This window comes from Arvicola amphibius, chromosome 2 (genome assembly GCF_903992535.2).
Source record: "Arvicola amphibius chromosome 2, mArvAmp1.2, whole genome shotgun sequence".
In the NCBI taxonomy this organism is placed as follows: Eukaryota; Metazoa; Chordata; class Mammalia; order Rodentia; family Cricetidae; genus Arvicola; species Arvicola amphibius.
In genome coordinates this window covers 34,792,416-34,813,903 of record NC_052048.2, presented here as the reverse complement: position 1 = coordinate 34,813,903, position 21,488 = coordinate 34,792,416, and the positions used below count along the sequence as shown (strand labels likewise).

The following is a 21,488-nucleotide window of genomic DNA, read 5'->3' as shown; positions in this document are numbered from 1 at the left end:
TATGTCAAACTTCAGTTTTTAAAACTTTGTGTATGTACTTTTACATTTTTTTTCCTCAGGAGAGACCCATAGCTTTCATCAGATTCTCATAGGGGTTCTTCACCCCAAAAGAGCTGGCTTTAAGACAATATGCAGACCTAGTGGTACAAGCCTGTAATCACAAGTTCAAGGCCAGTATAGGCAATTTATTTGGACCTTGTCTTTAAGGGAAAAAAAAAGGTGGTGGCACACACCTTTAATCCCAGCACTCAAGAGGCAAAGGCAGGGAGATATCTGAATCTGAGGCCAGCCTGGTCTACAGAGCAAGTTTCAGGACAGCCAGAGCTACACTGAGAAACCTTGTCTCAAAAAAGAGGAGGAGGAGGAGGAGAGGGGGGGGAGGAGGGGGGGAGGAGGAGGAGGGGGGAGGAGGAGGAAGGGGGAGGAGGAGGAGGGGGGAGGAGGAGGAGGGGGGAGGGGAGGAGGGGGAGGGGGGGGAGGAGGGGGAGGAGGAGGAGGAGGAGGAGGAAGAAGAAGAAAGCTGTCAGTGATAGATCCCTGGCCTTGTATGTGCAAAGCCCTCGGCACAATGCGGGGGGGGGGGGATCTATATAACTCTTCTATTCCTTTATTCTGGTTGTTGTTTTTTTAGAGAGCGTCTTGCAGTGTAGACCAGTCTGACCTGGAACTCGCAGGCAGTCTAGGCAATCCTACCACAGTCCTCTTGAACGCTGAGATTACTGCTTATTTTGAACTTTCTGGATGAGTATAATAGCTAGTATTTTTTTTTTTTTTGCAAATACGAGTCTTATACATTAGACACCGTTAGGCGATTTACAGATCTCATCTGTTTTAATCCTTATCATAATCCCGGGGAAAAGGTACCTTATATTATCCCCATTTAATCACTCAGTTACACTAAGCCATTTTTTTTTTTTTAAAAAAAGAAATTCCGGTTTTAATCCAGACCTCACGATTTAAACAAGAAACAAGTTCCTGGAGTGCCGGTTTTATTGGCATTTGTTGGGGGAGAGGCGTGATGTATGAAAACGTGAGCTTTAGGGTGCTGAATACCAAGCCTGCATGAAGATAAAACTTAACTTTTCAGGGACCCTAGCACCTTGGAAGACTTTTTCATACTCTTCAATGACACAATTGCAAACACTGCTTAACAATGATGACCCCTGACGTCCCAAGTTCTCTGAAAGCCCCACGAATTAACAGTAGAATTTTCAAGTTCCGGGTTTACAAATAAGGTACCCGAAGAATTCAGCAACTTAACCATGTTCACACTGAAAGTGTCAGTCATAGTCAATGGGCTGTGTGTTTTGACACCGTCTTCCAATCAGCAACCGGTAACCCTGTTGTCTAGCGCTGCCAATCTAAATTCCTCTGCTTTACCATAAAGGACCGGGAACCTCCCCAAACTCAGTTCCCTCGCTGGTGCCACGCCTTCCTTCCGCCAGGTCGCCTTTCCATCCCACACTACGTCTGTGGCCCCACCCCTTGCTTCCTTCCCTAAGTCCCGCCCTTTCACCGTAGTTTTGTAGGGGGTTCCTTCCCAGTCCTATCTTCATCCCTGATTCAGCTCCACCTTCCAAGCTCACCCAAAGCTCCGCCCTTTTTTTCTTGGGACCCTCAGGCCCACTCTTCCGGCGGCCGCCGTTGCATCAAGGAGCCGCTTTCCGATGGCTCCGCCTCCTGGGCACAAGCCCCGCCCATGCCGGCCTATTCTTCCCGCCCCGCCCCGCCCCTGCCCATAACTGCGGGCCCCTGCGGCTTCGGCGGCGTCCCTCGGGCTCCGAGCCCTGCCCCCAGCTCCGCCTCGCCCTGCGCGCCCGCCCCGCCCCGTCGCCTTCCTCAGAGACCAAGGCCAGGTCCCTACCGCAGCCGTCGCGCCAGTAGGAGGGAGGGAGCAGGAGGCGGCGGCAGAGGGGGAGGGGAGAAGGGCGGGCTCCTCACACCCAGCCTCGCGCTCCCCGTCCGTGTTCGCAGATTCGCCACAAACGGCCCGAGGACCCCCGCTCCCCACACTGTGGCTTCAGTTTCCAGAAACTCCCCCTCGAACATGGAGGCACTCCCGGGACCTATGCGGTGTTCAGACGTCTTTTCCAGACCCATAAGATGGTCGCTTGCGCCTCAGCGGACCGGCGGAGAGTCGTGGCGAAAGTGCGCCTATGCAGCGCCACGGGGCCGCGTTTACCCTAGCGGACGCCGTCGCCGTCGCTGCTGCTGCCGCCGCTGCCACAGCCTTTGCCGCCACAGTCCCGCTGCCGCTGTTCCTGTGCCGCCTCCGGGAACCCCCTTATTGTCCCGGTGGCACCGGGTTCCAAGGCCAGAAGACCCCAGAGCTCGGGAAACGCGAGGGTGCTTGCGGAATTGCGACACTGGGGCGCCGGCGGGACCGGGAGCGGCAGGGGTCAGCGCGGGAAGCCGGGCCAGAGCGTGCGGGGCAGGAGCCGGGGTGCCCAGCTCCGCGTCCCGGAGTTCGGGTTTCCCCTTCCCGGACCGTCTTCCCCGCCGGCCTCCTCGCGCGGGGTCGGAGCCCCGGCGGGCGCCCCCGGCGATGAGCCCGGACTGGAGGTGGCCGGTGAGTGCGGGCCGGGTCCGGGCGGCGGTAGCAGTGGAGAAGGGGCCACCTTGGAGAGGCGCGCTAAGCACCTCCTGGACCCCTCGTGCGGGGAAAATTGACAGGCCCTTCGTTCGCGGCGAGCGTCCGCTGCGACAGTGTATGTCCTTTGAGTCTGCCTGGGCCAGCGGCAAGAGGGAAACCTTGTTTGACTTGTTACACTTTGACGAAAAGGAAGCGGCGCAGCATCCGGGAGACCCGGCTCCGCACCACGGCCCTGGTCCCACCCCTTGTGCCCTGCTTCCTTCAGCTCCTGCAGTTCCTGGGAGTAGATGCTTCCTCCATACCTCTGGGCCCAGGGCTTTCAGAGCTAAGTTCTGGTCACACCTTTGTGCCTCTGACACCAGGTCCCTGGGGACACTGTGCCAGTTTGGGAACCAGGCCAGCAAAGCCAGAGCGGCAGCGTTCACCAGGGACCCGGCTTGGAAAGAGTTGAGTTTGTTTGTGCCTGTAATTGCTTTAGTGCTTAAAGGTACAGCAGCAAGTAGGAAATAGAAGTGAGTTGGAGTTAAACGTGAAGCTTGACTGACTTGGAAGTCAACAGAGGGACTAACCTCAAGAGGAGAGGCTGAGAGTCAGTGTTTTTCAGGGAGGTCAGGCAGGCTTTGCATTGGTGGTCCCAAGCACCCTAGTTCAACTCATCCTAAGAGAAATTGGGGCAGTGACTAAGCTGGGCTCTCTGGGGTTTGGTGCCATCTGCTGTCTCTACTCACCCAGAAACATCAGGGTGGGGGAGGGTTAGCCCTTGAGAACCCTGGAACATAAAGCCTAGATTTTTGTGTTCCTGTTTGTGCCCTTAGGGCCTGGCACTTGGTAGGCCCTGAGTTAATGTTGCATGAATATGTAAATGAGGAAGTAAGTGTAGCCTGTGCTGTTTTCCCTGGGTAAATGACTGTTGTCGCATAGTTCCTCCCTATATCCCCCCACCCAGCTCCAGGGCCAGGATGAGGATCCCTGTGAAGACCTCAGCAACGCACTGATGATGCAGTCCAGTGGTTTCTGTGGGCATCCAGGGCTCATCATTGGCAATTTACATATAGGCAGTTTTTATCCTTCCGATTTGGTGGTCTTCTCATTCAGTTATTCATTCAACATGATTTTCATTTATTTGCCAAGGCTTGAGAGTTCAGTGCTTGCTAGAAACTTGGGATTTAGAAATAGATAGGTCTGGTGTCTACTGAAGATCTCTCAGTAGACTGGGAGAAGATAGAACTGGAAAGTGTCACACTGGAGGTGAGACTAGAAGGCTGTGGGAATAATTTTTCCATGCAAGAGTCAAAGAAGCCATAATAAAAGTATCAGTTGAACTAGGTTTTGAAGAATTTGTAGGAGCCAACCAGTCAGCATTCCTAATAAAGAGAGATTATAACACCTTTGCACCTTGAGAGATTATAACATTCAGGGAATGGTAAGGTAATGTGCGTGTAGACAATTAAAACTTCTGAGAAGAATCCAGAAAGGAAGACTAGAGCCAAACAGTGAAAGAAATCCCTCGAATGTTATCCTAAGAAGCTGGCACAGCGGGAGCTTTTAGTTGTGTCACTGGTGTGACCACTGCTACTTGGTAGAAGATCACTCTTGTCATTTTATGTGAGACTTGTGAGACATAGGCAGGATGACCAAGCAGTAGGTCTTGAGGACCTGTGCCAAGACCTTGGTAAAGGAGCTGGCACTTGGAGATGCTCTAAAGAGAGGCTGGCCAGGACATGTGACCTTGTGAGAAGGGAAACTGGAGAAAGTGGGTTGTATGGTACAGAGACTGAAAGCTCTTGCCAGGCCTGTGCTAACTGATCTGTATATTCCAGATGTGACAGCATGGGGGTAGACTTTGATGTGAAGACCTTCTGCCACAACTTGCGGGCAACTAAGCCACCATATGAATGCCCTGTGGAGACCTGCCGCAAGGTTTACAAGAGTTACAGTGGTATTGAGTACCACCTATACCACTATGACCACGACAGCCCACCACCACCACAGCAGACTCCACTGCGCAAGCACAAAAAGAAAGGGCGTCAGTCACGACCAGCCAATAAGCAGTCACCCAGCCCCTCTGAGGTCTCACAGTCACCAGGCCGAGAGGTGATGAGTTATGCTCAGGCCCAGCGCATGGTAGAGGTGGACTTGCATGGCCGTGTCCACCGCATCAGCATTTTTGACAACCTGGATGTGGTATCAGAGGATGAGGAAGCCCCTGAGGAGGCCCCAGAGAATAGCAGCAACAAAGAGAACACCGAGACACCCACGGCTACACCTAAGTCAGGCAAGCATAAGAACAAGGAGAAACGCAAGGACTCCAACCACCACCACCACAGTGCTCCCGCCAGTGCTGCTCCCAAACTGCCTGAGGTGGTGTATCGAGAGCTGGAGCAAGACACCCCTGATGCACCACCCCGGCCCACTTCCTACTACCGGTAAGGACACTACACCCTCCTACCTGTAGAAAACTAGTCAAAACCAAGAGAGGTGATGGCCTGATAGGAAACAGAGTAAAGGACAGCACTAGCCGTGAAAGGGAGTGTGAACTGAATGCAGCCCTGTAGGCACATGCTAGGTCCTGTGTTTGTGCTTTATAGCCATCTCGCCCCTCTTTTTTTGTTTGTTTGTTTTTATTTTTTTAAATTACTATTTAATTAAGGTTTGGTTTGAGGGGGTTGTTTGTTTTGGTCTTTTGAGACAGGGTTTATCTGTGTAAACAGTCATGGCTGTTCTGAAACTTACTATGTAAACCAGGCTGGCCTCAAACCAACAGAGATCTACCTGCCTTTTATCTATCTCCCAAATGCTGGGATTAAAGGCATGTGCCACCACTGCCTTGCTTGTTTTTTGTTTTTTTTTGTTATTTGTTTTTGTTTTTGAGATGGCCTCACTGTTTCTCTGACTGCCTGGAACTGACTGTAGCTCAGGCTGACCTTGAGCTGACAAGTGAACCGCCTACCTTTTGCCTTCTGAATGTTGTATGACATTGCACCAGCTATAGCCACCTCTTTATTCCCAAAACTCTCTCAAGCAGTCATTGTTCTCATTTTAGAAAGTACCAGGCCTGTCAAAAGTCACTTGCTAGGAATCTCTGAGCTGAGGTTGAGACAAGTCCTCCGAGCCTCAAAGCCACACTGTTCTCCTACACCCAACATCCCAGCTCTGATTTCTGACCTTTTTTACTTTTTCACTGTGTGGCCATGGCCTGATGTTGTAGAAACCTATCTGCAGGGCAGGTGCAGTGTTCCTCACTAGGGCAGAAGACATTGGCTCAGAAGGCCCTAAATGCAGGTGATGTCTGTGATGAAATGCTCTGTTACTGCTACTTGTCCTTTGTCAGCTTTGTGAGCAGTGTTTCCACTGCTGACACAGTACCTCGTCAGTGACTCTTTTGTTTATTTACTTATTTTTCTTTGGATTCCATTCCTTCTAAGAGCTAGTCTTAGTGGCTTCTATTGAATTTGCAGGCATTCTTAATATTTTTACAAAAATCTTTTTTTATAAAAAATAAGTAATTTTTTATTTGTGTGTCTACACATGCATTTGCATCATAGCACCTGTGGAGGCTGGAGAACTACTTGTGGGGGTCAGTTCTCTCCTGCCATGCACTCTCTCCTACCTACCCACTTAACTGTCTTGCTAACCCGAAACCACAGACAGACAAAATAAAGCTAATTCTTTTTTCTTTTTTTTTTTTTTTTTTTTTTTTTTTTTTTTTTTTTTTTTTTTTTTTTTTTTTTTTTTTTTGGTTTTTTTTTTTTTTTTTTTTTTTTTGAGACAGGGTTTCTCTATGGCTTTGGAGCCTGTCCTGGAACTCCCTCTGTAGACCAGGCTGGCCTCGAACTCACAGAGATCTGCCTGCTCCTGCCTCCCAAGTGCTGGGATTAAAGGTGTGCGCCACCACTGCCTGGCAAAGCTGATTCCTTTAACATGAGTAAAAAAAGATGTGCAATGGGTGGGCAGTGTGGTGGTGAACTATATATAGAAATCTCAGCCACAGGATGTAATGAAAACCAAGTGGAGTTCTGGCTCCCAAAGCCAGGAGAGCAGTTTGTTCATTTGTCTTTATTGTAAAGGCTCTATGTAAAAGCGGCTTTTGCTTTTGTAGTCCACTTGATATGACAGTGACTGGGAACACAGTGACATACATATACATGTGTGTGTGTGTGTGTGTGTGTGTGTGTGTGTGTGCGCATGTATATATGTGTATATATGTGTGTATGTGTATATATATATATACATATACATACATACATACACACACACACACATATAACTTTTTCCTTGTCCAAGTTTTAGTAAATATTTTCTCTCCGTTTGGCTGTTTTCAGCCCAGTTCCCCCTCTATGATTTTCTACTCTTTCTCTTTTCTCTTAGAATTTACTACCATGCTTCTTCATCTCCAAATGTTTAGGCCTCTTTTGGGGCCTTCCTCTCCTCTAATGGCTCTTGGCATACATAATCTGTTCTCACAGGCAGTCCAGCCCAGCTTACTCAGCTTCTACTCTTCCCACCCCCCACAGTCACTTTTCTCTAGAGGAACAGTTTTCAGCTGGTGTGCTGCAGTCAGTCGGGGTTATGTTGTTGTAATTATCATAGTTAGCAAAATTCCCCGTTGTTTGGAAATGATTTACTTTTGCAAAAACTTGAGAAGGTCTGAGGTTGTCACTCTAATAACAACATTTTCTCTTGCTCAAATTCCAGTGCACTTCTTGAGGGGGAGGGAGGGGGTGGATTGCCAGCTAGTGTGCCAAGAATTGTACTTGACACACAGCCCACCTATCTGTGCCACAGTCTGTAATCTGGGTGCCTGTGGGAGTGTGTTATGTACCATCACATACAGTCATGTGTCATGGCAGAGGGACAGCCAAGACCTGATGTTTAAGAGAACTTGTCTAAGCCCTAGACCCATCTGGCTACCTCACACCAGCTCTGATCATATATTATTCCAGGGGCACAGGTTGAGCTCACCTTGGGTAAGAGGGAAAGGGCTACGGGAGAAGCTGCCTCCTACACACATTGTAGTCTCTTTCCTCCCTGCCACCCCCAAAATGCCTTTCAATTGAACAGCAGTGAGGACCTATTTCTGTACAGTGAATCAGACATGATCCCTGCCTCTGTCTAGAGGAGTTAGGCACAAGCAGCTGTAATTCAAGGCAAGGTGGGTTAGGGCTATATAAAGGCTAATAATAAATTGACATTTATTGAATATGTACTCCATGCGAAGCACTGTTCTAAGTGTTTCCATTTATTAACTTATTTCATGCTTACAATAGCAATGTCAGCATTATGACTCTGTAGATAAGGCCCAGAGAGTTTAAGAGGTTAAGGTTATAAACTGTCATACAGAGACGGCAAATGACCCCAGAGCTTCTCTGCACCTGGCCTGCTTGGAGGTCCACTTTCCATGTTCTGCTAGAACATGTTGTGTGCCCCATGATTTAGCCACCCCACCCCCTTTAAATACAGGGTCTCATGTATCCTAGGCTGGCCTTCAGTTCACAGTGTAGTAGCTTTGAACTCTTGATTCTTCTACGTCTACCTCTTGAGTGCTAGGATTTACAGCTATGCCATCATACCTGGTTTTATGGGGTGCCAGGGATTGAACCAGGACTTTGTGCGTGTTAGGTAAGCATTCTACCAACTGAGTATATCTCCAGCTCCATGGCTGTTCACTTTTTTAATATCATTAAAAGTTATCATTTACTGAATATAGCCTTCGATCTTTTATCAGTAAAGCTTTGATACAGGGCAGAGCAGTGCTTTCCGAACATGTCCAAGTGGCACAGACAAAGTTTAAAACCAGGTTTGTTAAAAAGCCAAACTCCTGTTCTTCTCTTGTACTCTATAGTTGACAGTCCTAGAGTCTAGGTGGCCTAAGGCAGGGCAAGGTGGGTACCTGCTATGTTTACAGCCACTTAGAGAAACCCTCTGCTCTAAGCCTGCTGGTCAGAGAGTGCCAAAGTGAATGTGAAAAAACTGGGGATAGAGACTGGATGCCAGCTCTGTCACTCCCTGGTGATAAAGCCTATCTGTAATAGGTTATTAACAATTTTTCTCAAAACTTTACTTTCTTCATCTACAAATAAAGATGATAAGAACACTGACCTGCTAGCTGTAATGAGAATAGCTGTAACTTGGCCTGGTGCCTGGCCCATAGTAAATGCCCAGTCAGTCCTAGCTATTATTATCTTTCAAGGCTCTCCAGAGAACAAACACAGTATGTAGCATTTGAGAGACCCCTAGCACCTTCTGAAAGAACATCCATGGTGTCTTTGGTACTTGTCAGCTTTGCTAAAACAGGCCTGTATTCATTTGCCATTGTTGTCCAAGGAACTGCCTTCCTCTGGCTGTACAGTCCCTCATATTCCCCTGATGGGTCCTTACTGTTCCAACATTGGCCCTTTTAGGAGTCTTGCGGAGCCTCTATACTTCATATGATGCCACAGTATGAGTACTAGAGAGGTAGGCCTGTATTTATGACCAAGCATTAGGGCACTTTCTTATAAGTAAGCTGAGCAAGTTAACTTCCCCCACATTTAGGTTTCCTTTTCTGCAAGACAGAAATGATTATAGTATCTACAAATAGGGGGTTGAAATTGAGGACGAAGATGAAGGCTAGAATGAGACATGTGTACCTGGGCAGAGGCTGAGTGCTTGGAGGCAAGCACAGTGCTTTATCTGAAGGGAAAAGATAGCAGCCATGTGATGCCAAACTACCTGTGTGCACTTCAGGTACATTGAGAAGTCTGCAGAAGAACTGGATGAGGAAGTAGAGTATGACATGGACGAGGAGGACTACATCTGGCTGGATATCATGAATGAGCGACGGAAGACAGAGGGTGTGAGTCCTATCCCACAGGAGATCTTTGAGTACCTAATGGACCGGTTGGAGAAGGAGTCTTACTTTGAGAGTCACAATAAAGGTGACCCCAATGCACTAGTGGATGAAGATGCCGTGTGCTGTATCTGCAATGACGGCGAATGCCAGAACAGCAATGTCATCCTCTTCTGTGACATGTGCAACTTGGCTGTGCATCAGGAGTGCTATGGTGTCCCTTATATCCCTGAGGGCCAGTGGCTGTGCCGCCGTTGCCTGCAGTCACCTTCTCGTGCAGTGGACTGTGCTCTGTGCCCCAATAAGGGTGGTGCCTTTAAGCAGACAGATGATGGCCGCTGGGCTCACGTTGTGTGTGCCTTGTGGATCCCTGAGGTCTGCTTTGCCAACACAGTCTTCCTAGAACCTATTGACAGCATTGAGCATATCCCACCAGCCCGCTGGAAGCTCACCTGCTACATTTGCAAACAGCGGGGCTCTGGAGCCTGCATCCAGTGCCACAAGGCCAACTGCTACACAGCCTTCCATGTGACATGTGCCCAGCAGGCTGGCCTTTACATGAAGATGGAACCTGTGCGGGAGACAGGTGCCAATGGCACCTCCTTTAGCGTCCGCAAGACAGCCTACTGTGACATCCACACACCCCCAGGTTCTGCTCGCCGCCTACCTGCCCTCTCCCACAGTGAGGGTGAGGAGGAGGAGGATGAAGAAGAAGATGAGGGTAAAAGCTGGAGCTCAGAGAAGGTCAAGAAGGCCAAGGCCAAGTCCCGGATTAAGATGAAGAAAGCTCGGAAGATCTTAGCAGAAAAGCGAGCAGCAGCACCTGTGGTGTCTGTACCCTGCATTCCGCCACACAGGTACATGTGCAGTGGGCAGGAAGGGGAGGGGAAAAGCCCTCAGAGGGACTGTGGGGCCTAAGTAGTAGAGTAGCCTGCTTGCCTTCCATCAGAGCTATGTGGAAGTGAGTCATCTACCTGACTTTTGCATTTGGAGCCAGAAACTCTGAACCTTTATCTGGTGGATAGAACACGTATTGAAGCTATCCCTCTCCCCTCCTTGAGACTGGGTTTTTATGTACCTTTGAATTCTGTCCTGAAACTTACTCTGTAGACCAGGCTGGCCTCAAACTCACAGAGATCCTGCCTCTGTCTCCCAAGTGCTGGGATTAAGTGTGTGCCCCTCTTTTTGATGGTGTGGTTTGTTAAGATGAAACAGCTGGTGCTGGAGAGATGGCTCAGCGGTTAAAAGCACTCACTGCTCTTCCAGAGGTCTTGAGTTCAATTCCCATCAACCACATGGTGGCTCACAACCAACTGTAATGATATGTCATGTCCTCTTCTGGCCTGCAGGTAGAACACTGGATAGAACACTGTACACATAATAATAAATCTTTTTTTAGAAAAAAAGGATGGGAAAATGATCTTCCTATGAAAGAATCAATAAAAAGTGGAGAGGAGAAGGCTCAGAAAGTTGTGAAGGGACTGGGATGCAGCTCAGTTGTCAGATATGCTTAGTATCCATAGAGATCTGGGTTCAGTCCCCAGTACAGGGGGAAAAAAGTGCATGACATAAGCAACTTGATCATGCACCAGAAATGCTGCAGTGTCCTCTATGTTCTTAAGGGCCACCTTCCCCTGCTGTAGACTGTGCACTGTGGAGTGCTGCTCAATCAGGCAGTGATTGTCAATTGTTTTTAGCTGTCTTGTGTTGTCTGGTTGACTTCACCATAGGTTTCTGTCCTTGTAATTTATCTTCACTTTATCTTAACAAAAGGCCAACAAGTGATGAGATACGTTATCTTCTCCACAGGCTCAGCCCACAAGATCAGAGTCTAACTGTGCCTTGGGCTGCTGTGGCTGAGCAGACTTAGAAAGGCAGACTGATGTTGTTCTACTCAATGCTGAGAGCTTAGTTTCCTCTCTGCTGTGTTGTGCCACTCAAGGCACTGTTGGTTATGCCATAAGCCCAGAATTCCAAACTGCTCCTTCTCCTCCTCTTCTTCCTTCTTTTCTTTTTTTTTTCTCATTTTTTTTTTATTAAAAATTTCCATCTCCTCCCCTCCTCCTCCCCCTTCCCTCCCCTCCCTTCCACCCATACCCCCACTCCACCCCTCTCCAAGCCAAAGAGCCGTCAGGGTTCCCTTCACTATGTTAAGTCCAAGGTCCTCCCAGCTCCCCCTAAGTCCAGGAAGGTGAGCAACCAAACTGACAAGGCTCACAGTGAGCCCATCCATGCTATAGAGTTCATGCTCATCGCCGTTGTCTTGGTTTCTCAGTCCTTCTCCACCGTCAGCCACATTCAGAGTCCAGTTTGGTCCCCTGTTCCATCAGTCCCATTCCAACTGGACTTGGTGGTCTCCCGTTAGATCTGTCCCACCGTCTCAGTGGGTAAACGCACTCCTCACGGTCCTGACTTCCTTGCTCATGATCTCCCTCCCAAGGTCCTGATGAGGAGCAAAAGGAGGGAGATCCTTCTTTTCTTTTTGAGATAGAATCTCTTGTAGTAGGCTGGGCTTGAACTCCATATAGAGCCAAAGATTACCTTGAGCTTCCGGATCCTTTTGCCTCCACCTCCTGAGTGCTGAGATTTCAGGTGTGAGTTCTGTGCCTAGCTTTCCAGACCTTTTTGATGAGTGTCATGGACCCCACTTGTCCTCATTCAGGAGCTCTTACTGGCAGTCAGGACGTAGCAGGTTTTTACTTTGTTCCCTGGTTTCCAGACTCAGTAAGATCACCAACCGCCTGACCATCCAGAGGAAGAGCCAGTTCATGCAGAGGCTACACAGCTACTGGACTCTGAAACGACAGTCACGGAATGGGGTCCCACTACTTCGGCGTCTGCAGACACATCTTCAGTCTCAGAGGAACTGTGATCAAGTCGGGGTACTGTGTCCAAATCCCTGAGGGCTGTGAAAACTAGTACCAGAAGGACAAGGACCAAAATTTGTAGTGATAGCCTCTAGCATCAAAGAGCTTAAGATTTTTCCACCTTTAAATTAACCCCTAAAGCAGGCTCAGCATGAAATCTACATATTACCAGGTTGGTGGAAAGGCATCATTCCTGTGTGGTCATTAACTCAACAAATATGCTGAGCATTATCTTGTGCTAGACCTTGGTAACACATAGATGGAGGTGCTATTGATAAATTACTGGGCTTTCTCCTTGGGCTTGCCCTGTTCTTGGCCTAGGTTTCTTGCTAGATTCTCCTCTGGCTCTCACCATCTGATGTCCCTTTACCTCCACAGAGAGATTCTGAAGATAAGAACTGGGCCCTCAAAGAACAGCTCAAGTCTTGGCAGCGGCTCCGGCATGACCTGGAGCGAGCTCGGCTGCTGGTGGAGTTGATTCGCAAGCGAGAGAAACTCAAAAGGGAGACGGTGAGTGCTCCTGGGCCAGTCCTGGTTCTCAAAGCAGAACCCAGCTCCAGAGGAGGGAGAGTGTATGTCCCTGGCTGGGAAGCACCAAAGCCCATACTGGCATTGAGTATCCCAGCACTATGTGCTTGTAGGCCTGTGGGAAGCTGAGTATCAAAGGAGACTGCACAGAATCCTAACCTCTGATTCAGGGAGCTCCGGCCAGGAGTTCAAGGAAGGGGACCAAAGTAGATAGAGACAGCTGTCTTTCATAGGGCCTGGATGAGAAAAACATGTTTCTAAGCCAACAGGGACCATTTCCTCTGCTGAGGGACTGGCCAGGGCCTGACTGATCCAGCCTTTTTGTGTGCCAGATTAAGATCCAGCAGATTGCCATGGAAATGCAGCTGACCCCTTTCCTCATCCTCCTCCGAAAAACCTTGGAGCAGCTCCAAGAGAAGGACACAGGCAACATCTTCAGCGAGCCGGTCCCTCTGTCTGAGGTAACCGAATTGGACGAAGTAAGAATCCCTTCCCCTCACTCCAACTTCTTTCTCTTCTCCCAGTTGGACCCCTGCTGCAGGTCTGGCCCAGGGACTAGGTGGGGACCTAGACATAAAGGGTTCAGTGGCTCTGGGTCTGATGAACTAGAGCCACACGTATCACCTGGGCTCCTGTCCTCATCACAACCCAAGAACTCAGAATGAGAGGCCATCTGCACTCCTCTCCCAGAGTCTGCCAGATGAATAATCACAAGGCAGGAAGATATTTCAGGGTGCCCAGCCCTAGAATGGAAACTTTAAAAGGCTCAGAATCTAAAGAGCCAGCTCTGAAGCCCTAGGTTCACTTTTCTCTCTGAGGCAGCAGCCTACCACAAGCCTGATAATGAGCAAGAACAACAGCAGGAATACAAAACTACAATTTTTAGCGAATTCTCATGGCCTTTTTCTTTCCCCTATTTTAGACAGGGTTTCTCTGCAGCTTTTTTAGAGCCTGTCCTGGAGCTAGCTCTTGTAGACCAGGCTGGCCTCGAACTCACAGAGATCCGCCTGTCTCTGCCTCCCGAGTGCTGGGATTAAAGGCGTGCGCCACCACCGCCCGGCTTCTTTCCCCTATTAAAGCTGCCCGTGGTTCCAGGAAATAGATTTGTGTGCATTTTCATCACCATTTTCCAGGAGAGGAAAATAAGGCCCAGAGAGGTTAACAGACTACTAAGGTCACACAGCTCAGGACTAGAACTTCCTTTGTACTACAAGCCTGCCTCTTAACTGTGGTGGGAGGAGGTTGCTAGAGGCATTTCAGGGGTGGCTGTTAAGAGTAGGGTTTGGGGGGAATAAGAACAGATCTCCACTTAGACACTTACCCTGCTCTCCCAGGTACCTGACTACCTAGACCACATCAAAAAGCCCATGGACTTTTTCACCATGAAGCAGAACTTGGAGGCTTATCGCTACTTGAATTTTGATGATTTTGAGGAGGACTTCAACCTCATTGTCAGCAACTGCCTAAAGTATAATGCCAAGGACACCATCTTCTACAGGGCAGCGGTGCGACTCCGTGAGCAGGGTGGCGCTGTACTCCGTCAGGCCCGGCGACAGGCAGAAAAAATGGGCATTGACTTTGAGACGGGCATGCATATCCCTCACAACTTGGCCGGAGATGAGGCCCCACATCACACTGAAGATGGTGGGTGATGGATCAGTCATCTGCATGCACAGAGGCCAATGCCAGGAATGGACAGGTCTCCAAAAGTCCTTTCCTGGGGACAGGCAGTACAGGCAGAAAGCAGCTGGGCTGAGCAGCAGCAGGCTCTCCCCAGGAATGCTCCCCCAAGAAGCAAGACTGGGTGAACGGATAGCTGGGCCACCATTCTGCATACTTGCGCTGCCATTTTTGTAGCTCTTCCTGGGAGAAGTCAATGGGAAGAGTGGGTTCCTGCTGCCTGCCCAGGTTCAAGGGGCCCAATGGGTTGCTCTGAGCCTGACCTTTCTCCCCCCAACTCTCCCTGGCAGCAGAGGAAGAACGGCTGGTCCTGCTGGAGAACCAGAAACACCTGCCAGTAGAAGAGCAGCTAAAGTTGTTGCTGGAGCGGCTGGACGAAGTCAATGCCAGCAAGCAAAGTGTGGGCCGTTCCCGCCGTGCAAAAATGATCAAGAAAGAGATGACGGCATTGCGACGGAAACTTGCTCACCAGCGGGAAACTGGCCGGGATGGGCCTGAGCGTCATGGTCCCTCCAACCGGGGCAGTCTGACACCCCACCCTGCAGCCTGTGACAAGGATGGACAGACAGACAGTGCCGCAGAAGAGAGCAGCAGCCAGGAGACAAGCAAAGGTCTGAACCCCATAGCAAGATGGACCCCAAAGCAAGTCAGACTTTGGCCCTGCAGTACATACTCAGCCCTGCTGTCCCCTAGGCAGAGGTCCTTCCTGCACAACTAGCTGAACTTTCTCCTTCATTTCCCAGTCAGGGGCCTCTTAGCTGCTCTCTGGTTGTTGGTATGAGTTGTTCTGAATCCCCAATCCCAATATTATTTCCCCAATTCTACACATAGTAATGATCCTATATTCCCAGGATGTTACCCTGGACATCTACCCTTCCTTTCATGTCAGGCCCCTCACCAACTCTCTTTCTCTCTTTCTCTGCTCCAGGCCTGGGTCCCAACATGTCCTCAACCCCTGCACATGAGGTGGGCAGGAGAACCTCAGTTCTGTTCTCCAAAAAGAACCCGAAGACAGCTGGGCCGCCCAAGAGGCCGGGCCGGCCCCCCAAAAACCGGGAGAGCCAGATGACCCCCAGCCATGGAGGCAGTCCTGTGGGGCCCCCCCAGCTTCCCATCATGGGCTCCCTGCGTCAGCGCAAGCGGGGTAGGAGCCCCCGGCCCAGTTCGAGCTCAGACAGCGACAGTGATAAGTCCACAGAAGACCCCCCAATGGGTGAGCCTCATCATCACCCAGCCCCTGCCCCAAGACAGTGAGCAGAGCTGCCATTCCTCCCAGCATACTTTGAGCTCTCCCTTCATTTCCCTGTAAAAGTCAACTAGAAGGGTCCTTAGGAGTCCTTTAATCCCATCCCCTCATCCTTCATTTGTGAAAACTGAGGCCCAAAGATACTGACCCAGCCAGGTTCCCATCCAAGCCTTTCTTCCCCTTATCACTTCACCTTTTCTCTTCTCTCCTTTTTTTGGGGAACTTCCTGCCTTTTAAATCCTTTGTGTCTTTAGGCTAAGGGAAGTTGAAGGTCAGTGCAAAACTTTGGCCTGCTATGGTAGAACTGCTTAGAGCTATCTCTGCTGGCCAAGGTTGGAGGAATTTTTCATCCCAGAAAGAGAACCCAGACTCATTCCACCTTAACCCCCATGCTGGCTCTGATCTACATCTTTCTGATCAGTTGGTTCCTTCCCTCTTCCAAGACTTACCAGCCAATGGCTTCAGCAGTGGGAACCAGCCAGTGAAGAAGAGTTTCTTGGTGTACCGTAATGACTGCAACCTTCCCCGGAGCAGCTCAGACTCAGAGTCCAGCAGCAGCAGCAGCAGCAGTGCCGCCTCAGACCGGACCAGGTACTAGCCCTGCAGATGGGAGGCAACCTGCAGGATGCCTTTCCAGGTTCTCCCATGGAAGCTAGGTGGCAGCCATTTCAGTCCAAAGGAACGAGTTCAAATCCAAGTGTCCCTATAAAATAAATGGGATAGATCAGTCACCCTAACAGAACAGAAGACACTGTCTTAGGTTAAGCTGATGTTTTAGAGCAAACTGTGCCTTATAGCTAGGATTTGGCCTTCAGACATACTTTATTTTGGTCACTAAGATGTTTCTAATAACTGAATACAGGGCTGGAGAAATGGCTTAGCAGTTAAGAGTACTGGCTGCTCTTCCAGAGGGACCTTGTCTAATTCCCAGCATCCATACAGTGTACTGGAACTCCAGTTTCAGGGGGATCGGATACCATCTTCTGGCTTCCATTGGCATTGCGTACACATGATACAGACATACATGTAGACGAAATGCCTATGCAGATAAAATAAAAACTGGGGTGGGGGATAGGATTAAATTTACTTAAAAGCAAAAAATGGAATCCACATAAAATTCTCTGTCTCTGTGTTCTCTTTAAAAATCAGAGGATCCTTTCGGGCGGTGGTGGAACACACCTTTAATCCCAGCACTCAGGAGGCAGAGACAGGGGAACCTCTCTCTCTGTGAGTTTAAGGCTAGCCTGGTCTACAGAGTGAGGTCTAGGACAGCCAGGGCTATTCAGAGAAACCCTATCTCAAAAAAGCAGGAAAGAAAAATCAGGAAGAGCTGGGTGTGGTTGCTCATACCTATAACCCCAGCTCTTGGGAGGTTAAGGTAGGATCACTGCAAGCTCAAGGTCAGCCTAGGTTATGGAATAAGTTCTGGGCCAGCCATGGCTACATATGTAGCAAGACTCGGTCTCAAGGACTGGGGATGTAGCTCCTTGCTGGAACACTTGTCTAGCTTGTGTGAAGTCCTAGGATCAATCTCAAGTACTTCAGAACAATAAATTAAAATAGAAGATCTGGCAGCTCTTGTCGGCATTGCTTATAGACAGGCGTGTTTTCCACTTGGTGACATTAGTCTGATTACTAGCCTAACCCCAAAGAGTGTGTTGAGTTACAAACTTTATACAGTCTCTGTTTTTCAAAAGTCGAGATTTGAGTGCTTAACAAGGAGAGGACCCCTGAGCCATGTAATTTTTCATTTTCCCCTCTGAGTTGCATTCTAATTGTCTTTCCATAGCACAACACCCTCAAAACAAGGCCGGGGGAAGCCCTCCTTCTCTCGGGGCACATTCCCAGAGGACAGCAGTGAAGATACGTCAGGCACTGAGAATGAGGCCTACTCCGTGGGCACTGGCCGCGGCGTGGGCCACAGCAGTAAGTACCCTCACCCAAAGTCAGGGGTGCTGGGGACCCAGTTTCAAGGCCTTGCCAGCCCCCCAGCTGCTGATCCACCTCCTCTCTCCCATTCCTGTGAAGTGGTAAGAAAGAGTCTGGGTCGTGGAGCTGGCTGGCTGTCAGAGGACGAGGACTCCCCATTGGATGCTCTGGACCTTGTGTGGGCCAAGTGCCGAGGTTATCCATCATATCCAGCTCTGGTAGGCCTATGGTTTCTCTTGTCCTTACCCCTGCTTTCCAGCCCTAGGACTTGGATTCATAAAGTGTAGCCTTGCCCTTTCCCTGCCAACTTACAGAGCACGGGGCTCCTTAGCAGGTTGACTGTTAGACAGATGTAGCTTGAGTACCCCAGAGAGATCCCAGTCAGTTTTCCATCTCTCCCCTATCTTTTCTCTTGCCCCCAGGCTCTGAAATAATTTGGCAAGGTCGACACTACAGCCCCAGTAACATATTCTTCAAATTCTTAGGTAGTGCTAGCTTTGGGGAGGAAGTGACCTAAACCAAACTGGGCTTGTATTATACTCTCAGATCATTGATCCAAAGATGCCCCGAGAAGGTATGTTCCATCATGGGGTTCCCATCCCTGTACCACCATTGGAGGTTCTAAAACTTGGGGAACAGATGACACAGGAAGCCCGAGAGCATCTCTACCTCGTTCTCTTCTTTGACAACAAACGAACCTGGTAAGGAAACGGGTGCATTTGGTGTGACTTAAAGCCACAGATATAATTACAGCCATCTGTGATGTGGGGGCAGATTGTCAAGAGACTCAGCAACAGATTATTACAAAGTATTGGGTGGGGGGGGGGCACGCTTAGAATAGCTCTAAGCAAAAGGGTGTGTTTGTCCTGAGCCTGATGGACTGAGTGGGCAGTAGCTGGCAAACAAGCTGTGACTAGAAGCTAAAGGACCATCAGTGACTGGCAAAGTTAGGGTGGCTCCCTGCTTATGCTCAGATGACTTCTAGACTTATTGTTCCCACTTCTTCCTTTATAGTAACAAGATGGGGAAAAGCAAGCATAAACATTTCGGCTTTATACTCAGAAGGCAGAGGCAGGCAGATCTCTGAGTTCGAGGCCAGCCTAGTCTACAGAGTGAGTTCCAGGATAGCCAGGGCTACACAGCAAAAACATGTCTCAAAAGACAAAAACAAAATATTCGATTTTAAATCTCTCTTGTCAAATTTTTGTTAATTGCCTGCAGATAGTCTCCCTGAAACAGCTGGGACAGGATACCTATTTGAGGCTTTTTGCACCCATAAAGTACCCTGTAGAATTTATATACTGTAGAATTAATATGTCTTCCCAGTGAGAAATCACTCCTCACACTTAAGAAATTAATAAAGGAAAATCTCTTTAACAATAGCATGCAACTGGTTCTGGCTCATGCACAAAAGGGAACCAGCCTCAAACAACATTTTACCAGCTTAAATAGGCTTTAGGTTTATAACATTCCACATACACAGTCATCCTTAAATCTCTTCCAAGTCATGACCCCACCCAGGTTACACTTTCAACAATTTAAAGAGAGGTAGGAGATTACAAGTCTGGCCACTTAGGCAAATGGGAGATTTATACAACAAAAAATTACCATAATTAAGTACACCAATGTTGTTCTTTTCTGGATAGTTCTAACCCAGGGTCATCTTGCCTACTTGGCAGAATTATGCTTTTCCTGAAAACAGGTTCACTTAATGGCAGACCAGACATTAATGGTGGCTCTCACTTGCACTGCCACCTTAAGATGCCCCTTAGAGGAATGTTCTTTGATATGGGAATGGGCCTAATGGCTGGTTTTACATCATAGTTGCCTCATTTTGTTCTGGGAATGGAGATTAATCTTGAGGAATCAACATTCCCAGAAACATTTTCTCAGCAACTCTAGACTGCCATAATGGTATAAGAGTTTCCCTCTGAGACAGGGTTTCTTGGTAGCCATGGATCCTGTCCTGGAACTTGCTCTCTAGACCAGCCTGACCTCAAGGGAGATCCACCTGCCTCTTCTTCCCGAGTGCTGGTATTAAAGGTGTGCGCCACCACCGCTCAGCTTTCCTACAGTTTCTACCATGTCTGGCTAGTCCACTACTCACCTTCCAGTCAGTCATATTGGAGGCAGAACTAACTCCCTTAGCTAACTTCTACTTTGTATAACTTAATATTTCCTAAGCAAGTCTTTTAGTATCCTTTGTAGCATCAGTTTTATTACTTCAGGTTTCTCCCGTGTCAGTTATTCCCCCTACTATTCTTTTCAATACACTACACAGTCCCTTGAGAGCAGAGATGCTGAGAATCAGGCATTTCTAAATGCATAGAGTGTGGAAGAGCTAGTATTTGTTCCCCCTGAAATCCATGCCTTATCTCATCTTTACCTTGTCTGACAGGCAATGGCTGCCCAGGACTAAACTCGTTCCTCTGGGTGTGAACCAGGATCTAGACAAAGAGAAGATGCTAGAGGGCCGCAAGTCCAACATCCGCAAGTCAGTGCAGATCGCCTACCACAGGGCTCTGCAGCACCGCAGCAAGGTGCAGGGTGAGCAGAGCAGCGAGACCAGCGATAGTGACTGATACTGTCAGAGCCCAGCTACAGTGCTCTATGACCTCTCTCCTTCCCTTTGCTCACTGTCCTGGAGTGATGCCGCCCTCTGCACTGATTCATTCCTGGTCTTGGGGCCAGTCTCAGGGGAAGTTGGGTAGGAGAGGTCCCTCCTGCCCTGAGTGCAGCTGGACTGTACAAAACACTCCAAGGGCCCATGGCTACTCAGTGCAAGGAGAGGAGAGATCCCACAGGTCAAAAAGAGCTCAAGACCTCATGGTGTTGTAGGGCAGGGTGGTGGGAGATGGTTAGAATACTGCATAAAACAGACCATACCACAACCCCTACCTGCTTTGCCAGGGGAATTCATAACTGCCTAGAGGCCTGAGGCCCTTGCAGGTGGTAAGGTAAGCCAGCATTATCCCAGCCTAGCAGTGGGACTGATGTCTGTCTAGCCTAGAAGAGGGGCACTAGGTGACCCCTCCCCTGCTGCTGTAAATACTGTAATTATCGGAGAATTTAAATTATTCTCATTTGTAACTGCGTTTCCGGGTCGCGCCAGAGTCATTTGGTACTAAAAAAGAGAAAAAAAAAAAAAAAGAACGGAGCTTGTCTCTATGTCCTTTCTTCCCCTCCCCCCTGAATCCTCCCTACCTTTCAAACTGGTTTGTATTTATTTCAAAGGAAGAAAATATATTGATTCTTAGAAAATAAAGTCTACTTAGAATTCTTTTTTCTTGCCTTCTACCATGGCAGAAGGATTCAGAGGAAGAGATCTGTGCCTCAGGGATGGGATGGGATGCCAAAGGGCTGCTGATTATAAGACAACACATTAGCAAGCTAGGTATGGTGGCACAGTCCTGTAATCCCTGGATTTGAGGTGCTGAGGCAGGAGGATTATCATGAGTTCAAGCCCAGGCAAAATAACATAATAAGAACCTGTTTTTTAAAAGTTTCTGCAACAAAACTGAAAGTATATTTCCTATGCCCGGAGTGTCAGGCACTGACTTAAGTACCTACATATACATAAATTGTTTCTAATCACTGTAGTAACTATGGGGTAGGCTAATTAATAATAGGCCAGTTACCTCCACAGTGGCAGGCCCATATTAAGTAACTGTAGGTACACTGTTGTGTAATCTTCACAGTAATTATGGGGTTGGTTAATAGCAGGTTGGTTATCTCAGATGCTGAGGTTTAGAAAAATGAACTAACTTGCTAAAGTTCTTACAACTAAGAAGTTGCAGTGCTAGGATTTAAACTCAA

General features: G+C 48.7%; 1 protein-coding gene across 6 annotated transcripts; it reads left to right on the top strand.

Moving 5' to 3' along the window:
* Window positions 1-2,182: 2,182 nt before the first annotated feature.
* On the top strand, window positions 2,183-20,937 carry Brpf1 (bromodomain and PHD finger containing 1). 6 transcript variants are annotated; one of them, XM_042054588.1, is made up of 14 exons: window positions 2,183-2,569; window positions 4,414-5,019; window positions 9,320-10,279; window positions 12,142-12,304; window positions 12,668-12,799; window positions 13,150-13,278; window positions 14,152-14,461; window positions 14,788-15,108; window positions 15,426-15,710; window positions 16,187-16,334; window positions 17,533-17,669; window positions 17,772-17,890; window positions 18,219-18,373; window positions 20,071-20,937. In XM_042054588.1, the coding sequence occupies exons 2-14, from the start codon at window positions 4,424-4,426 to the stop codon at window positions 20,252-20,254; spliced, it is 3,639 nt and encodes a 1,212-aa protein (XP_041910522.1). In that variant the 5' UTR covers window positions 2,183-2,569; window positions 4,414-4,423; the 3' UTR covers window positions 20,255-20,937. The 6 variants fall into 6 exon arrangements, with proteins under 6 accessions (XP_041910522.1, XP_038176016.1, XP_038176015.1 ...); XM_038320088.2 differs by having other exon boundaries at window positions 13,150-13,296; XM_038320087.2 differs by having other exon boundaries at window positions 14,791-15,108; window positions 17,533-17,890.
* The last annotated feature ends 551 nt before the right edge of the window (window positions 20,938-21,488 follow it).

Coding starts and splice junctions, on each gene's coding strand:
- Brpf1 (XM_038320084.2), top strand. CDS start 4,424: ATGGGGGTAGACTTTGATGTGAAGACCTTCTGCCACAACTTGCGGGCA. Junction 5,020..9,319: donor CGGCCCACTTCCTACTACCG/GTAAGGACACTA, acceptor TGTGCACTTCAG/GTACATTGAGAAGTCTGCAG. Junction 14,462..14,787: donor CCCACATCACACTGAAGATG/GTGGGTGATGGA, acceptor TCTCCCTGGCAG/CAGAGGAAGAACGGCTGGTC.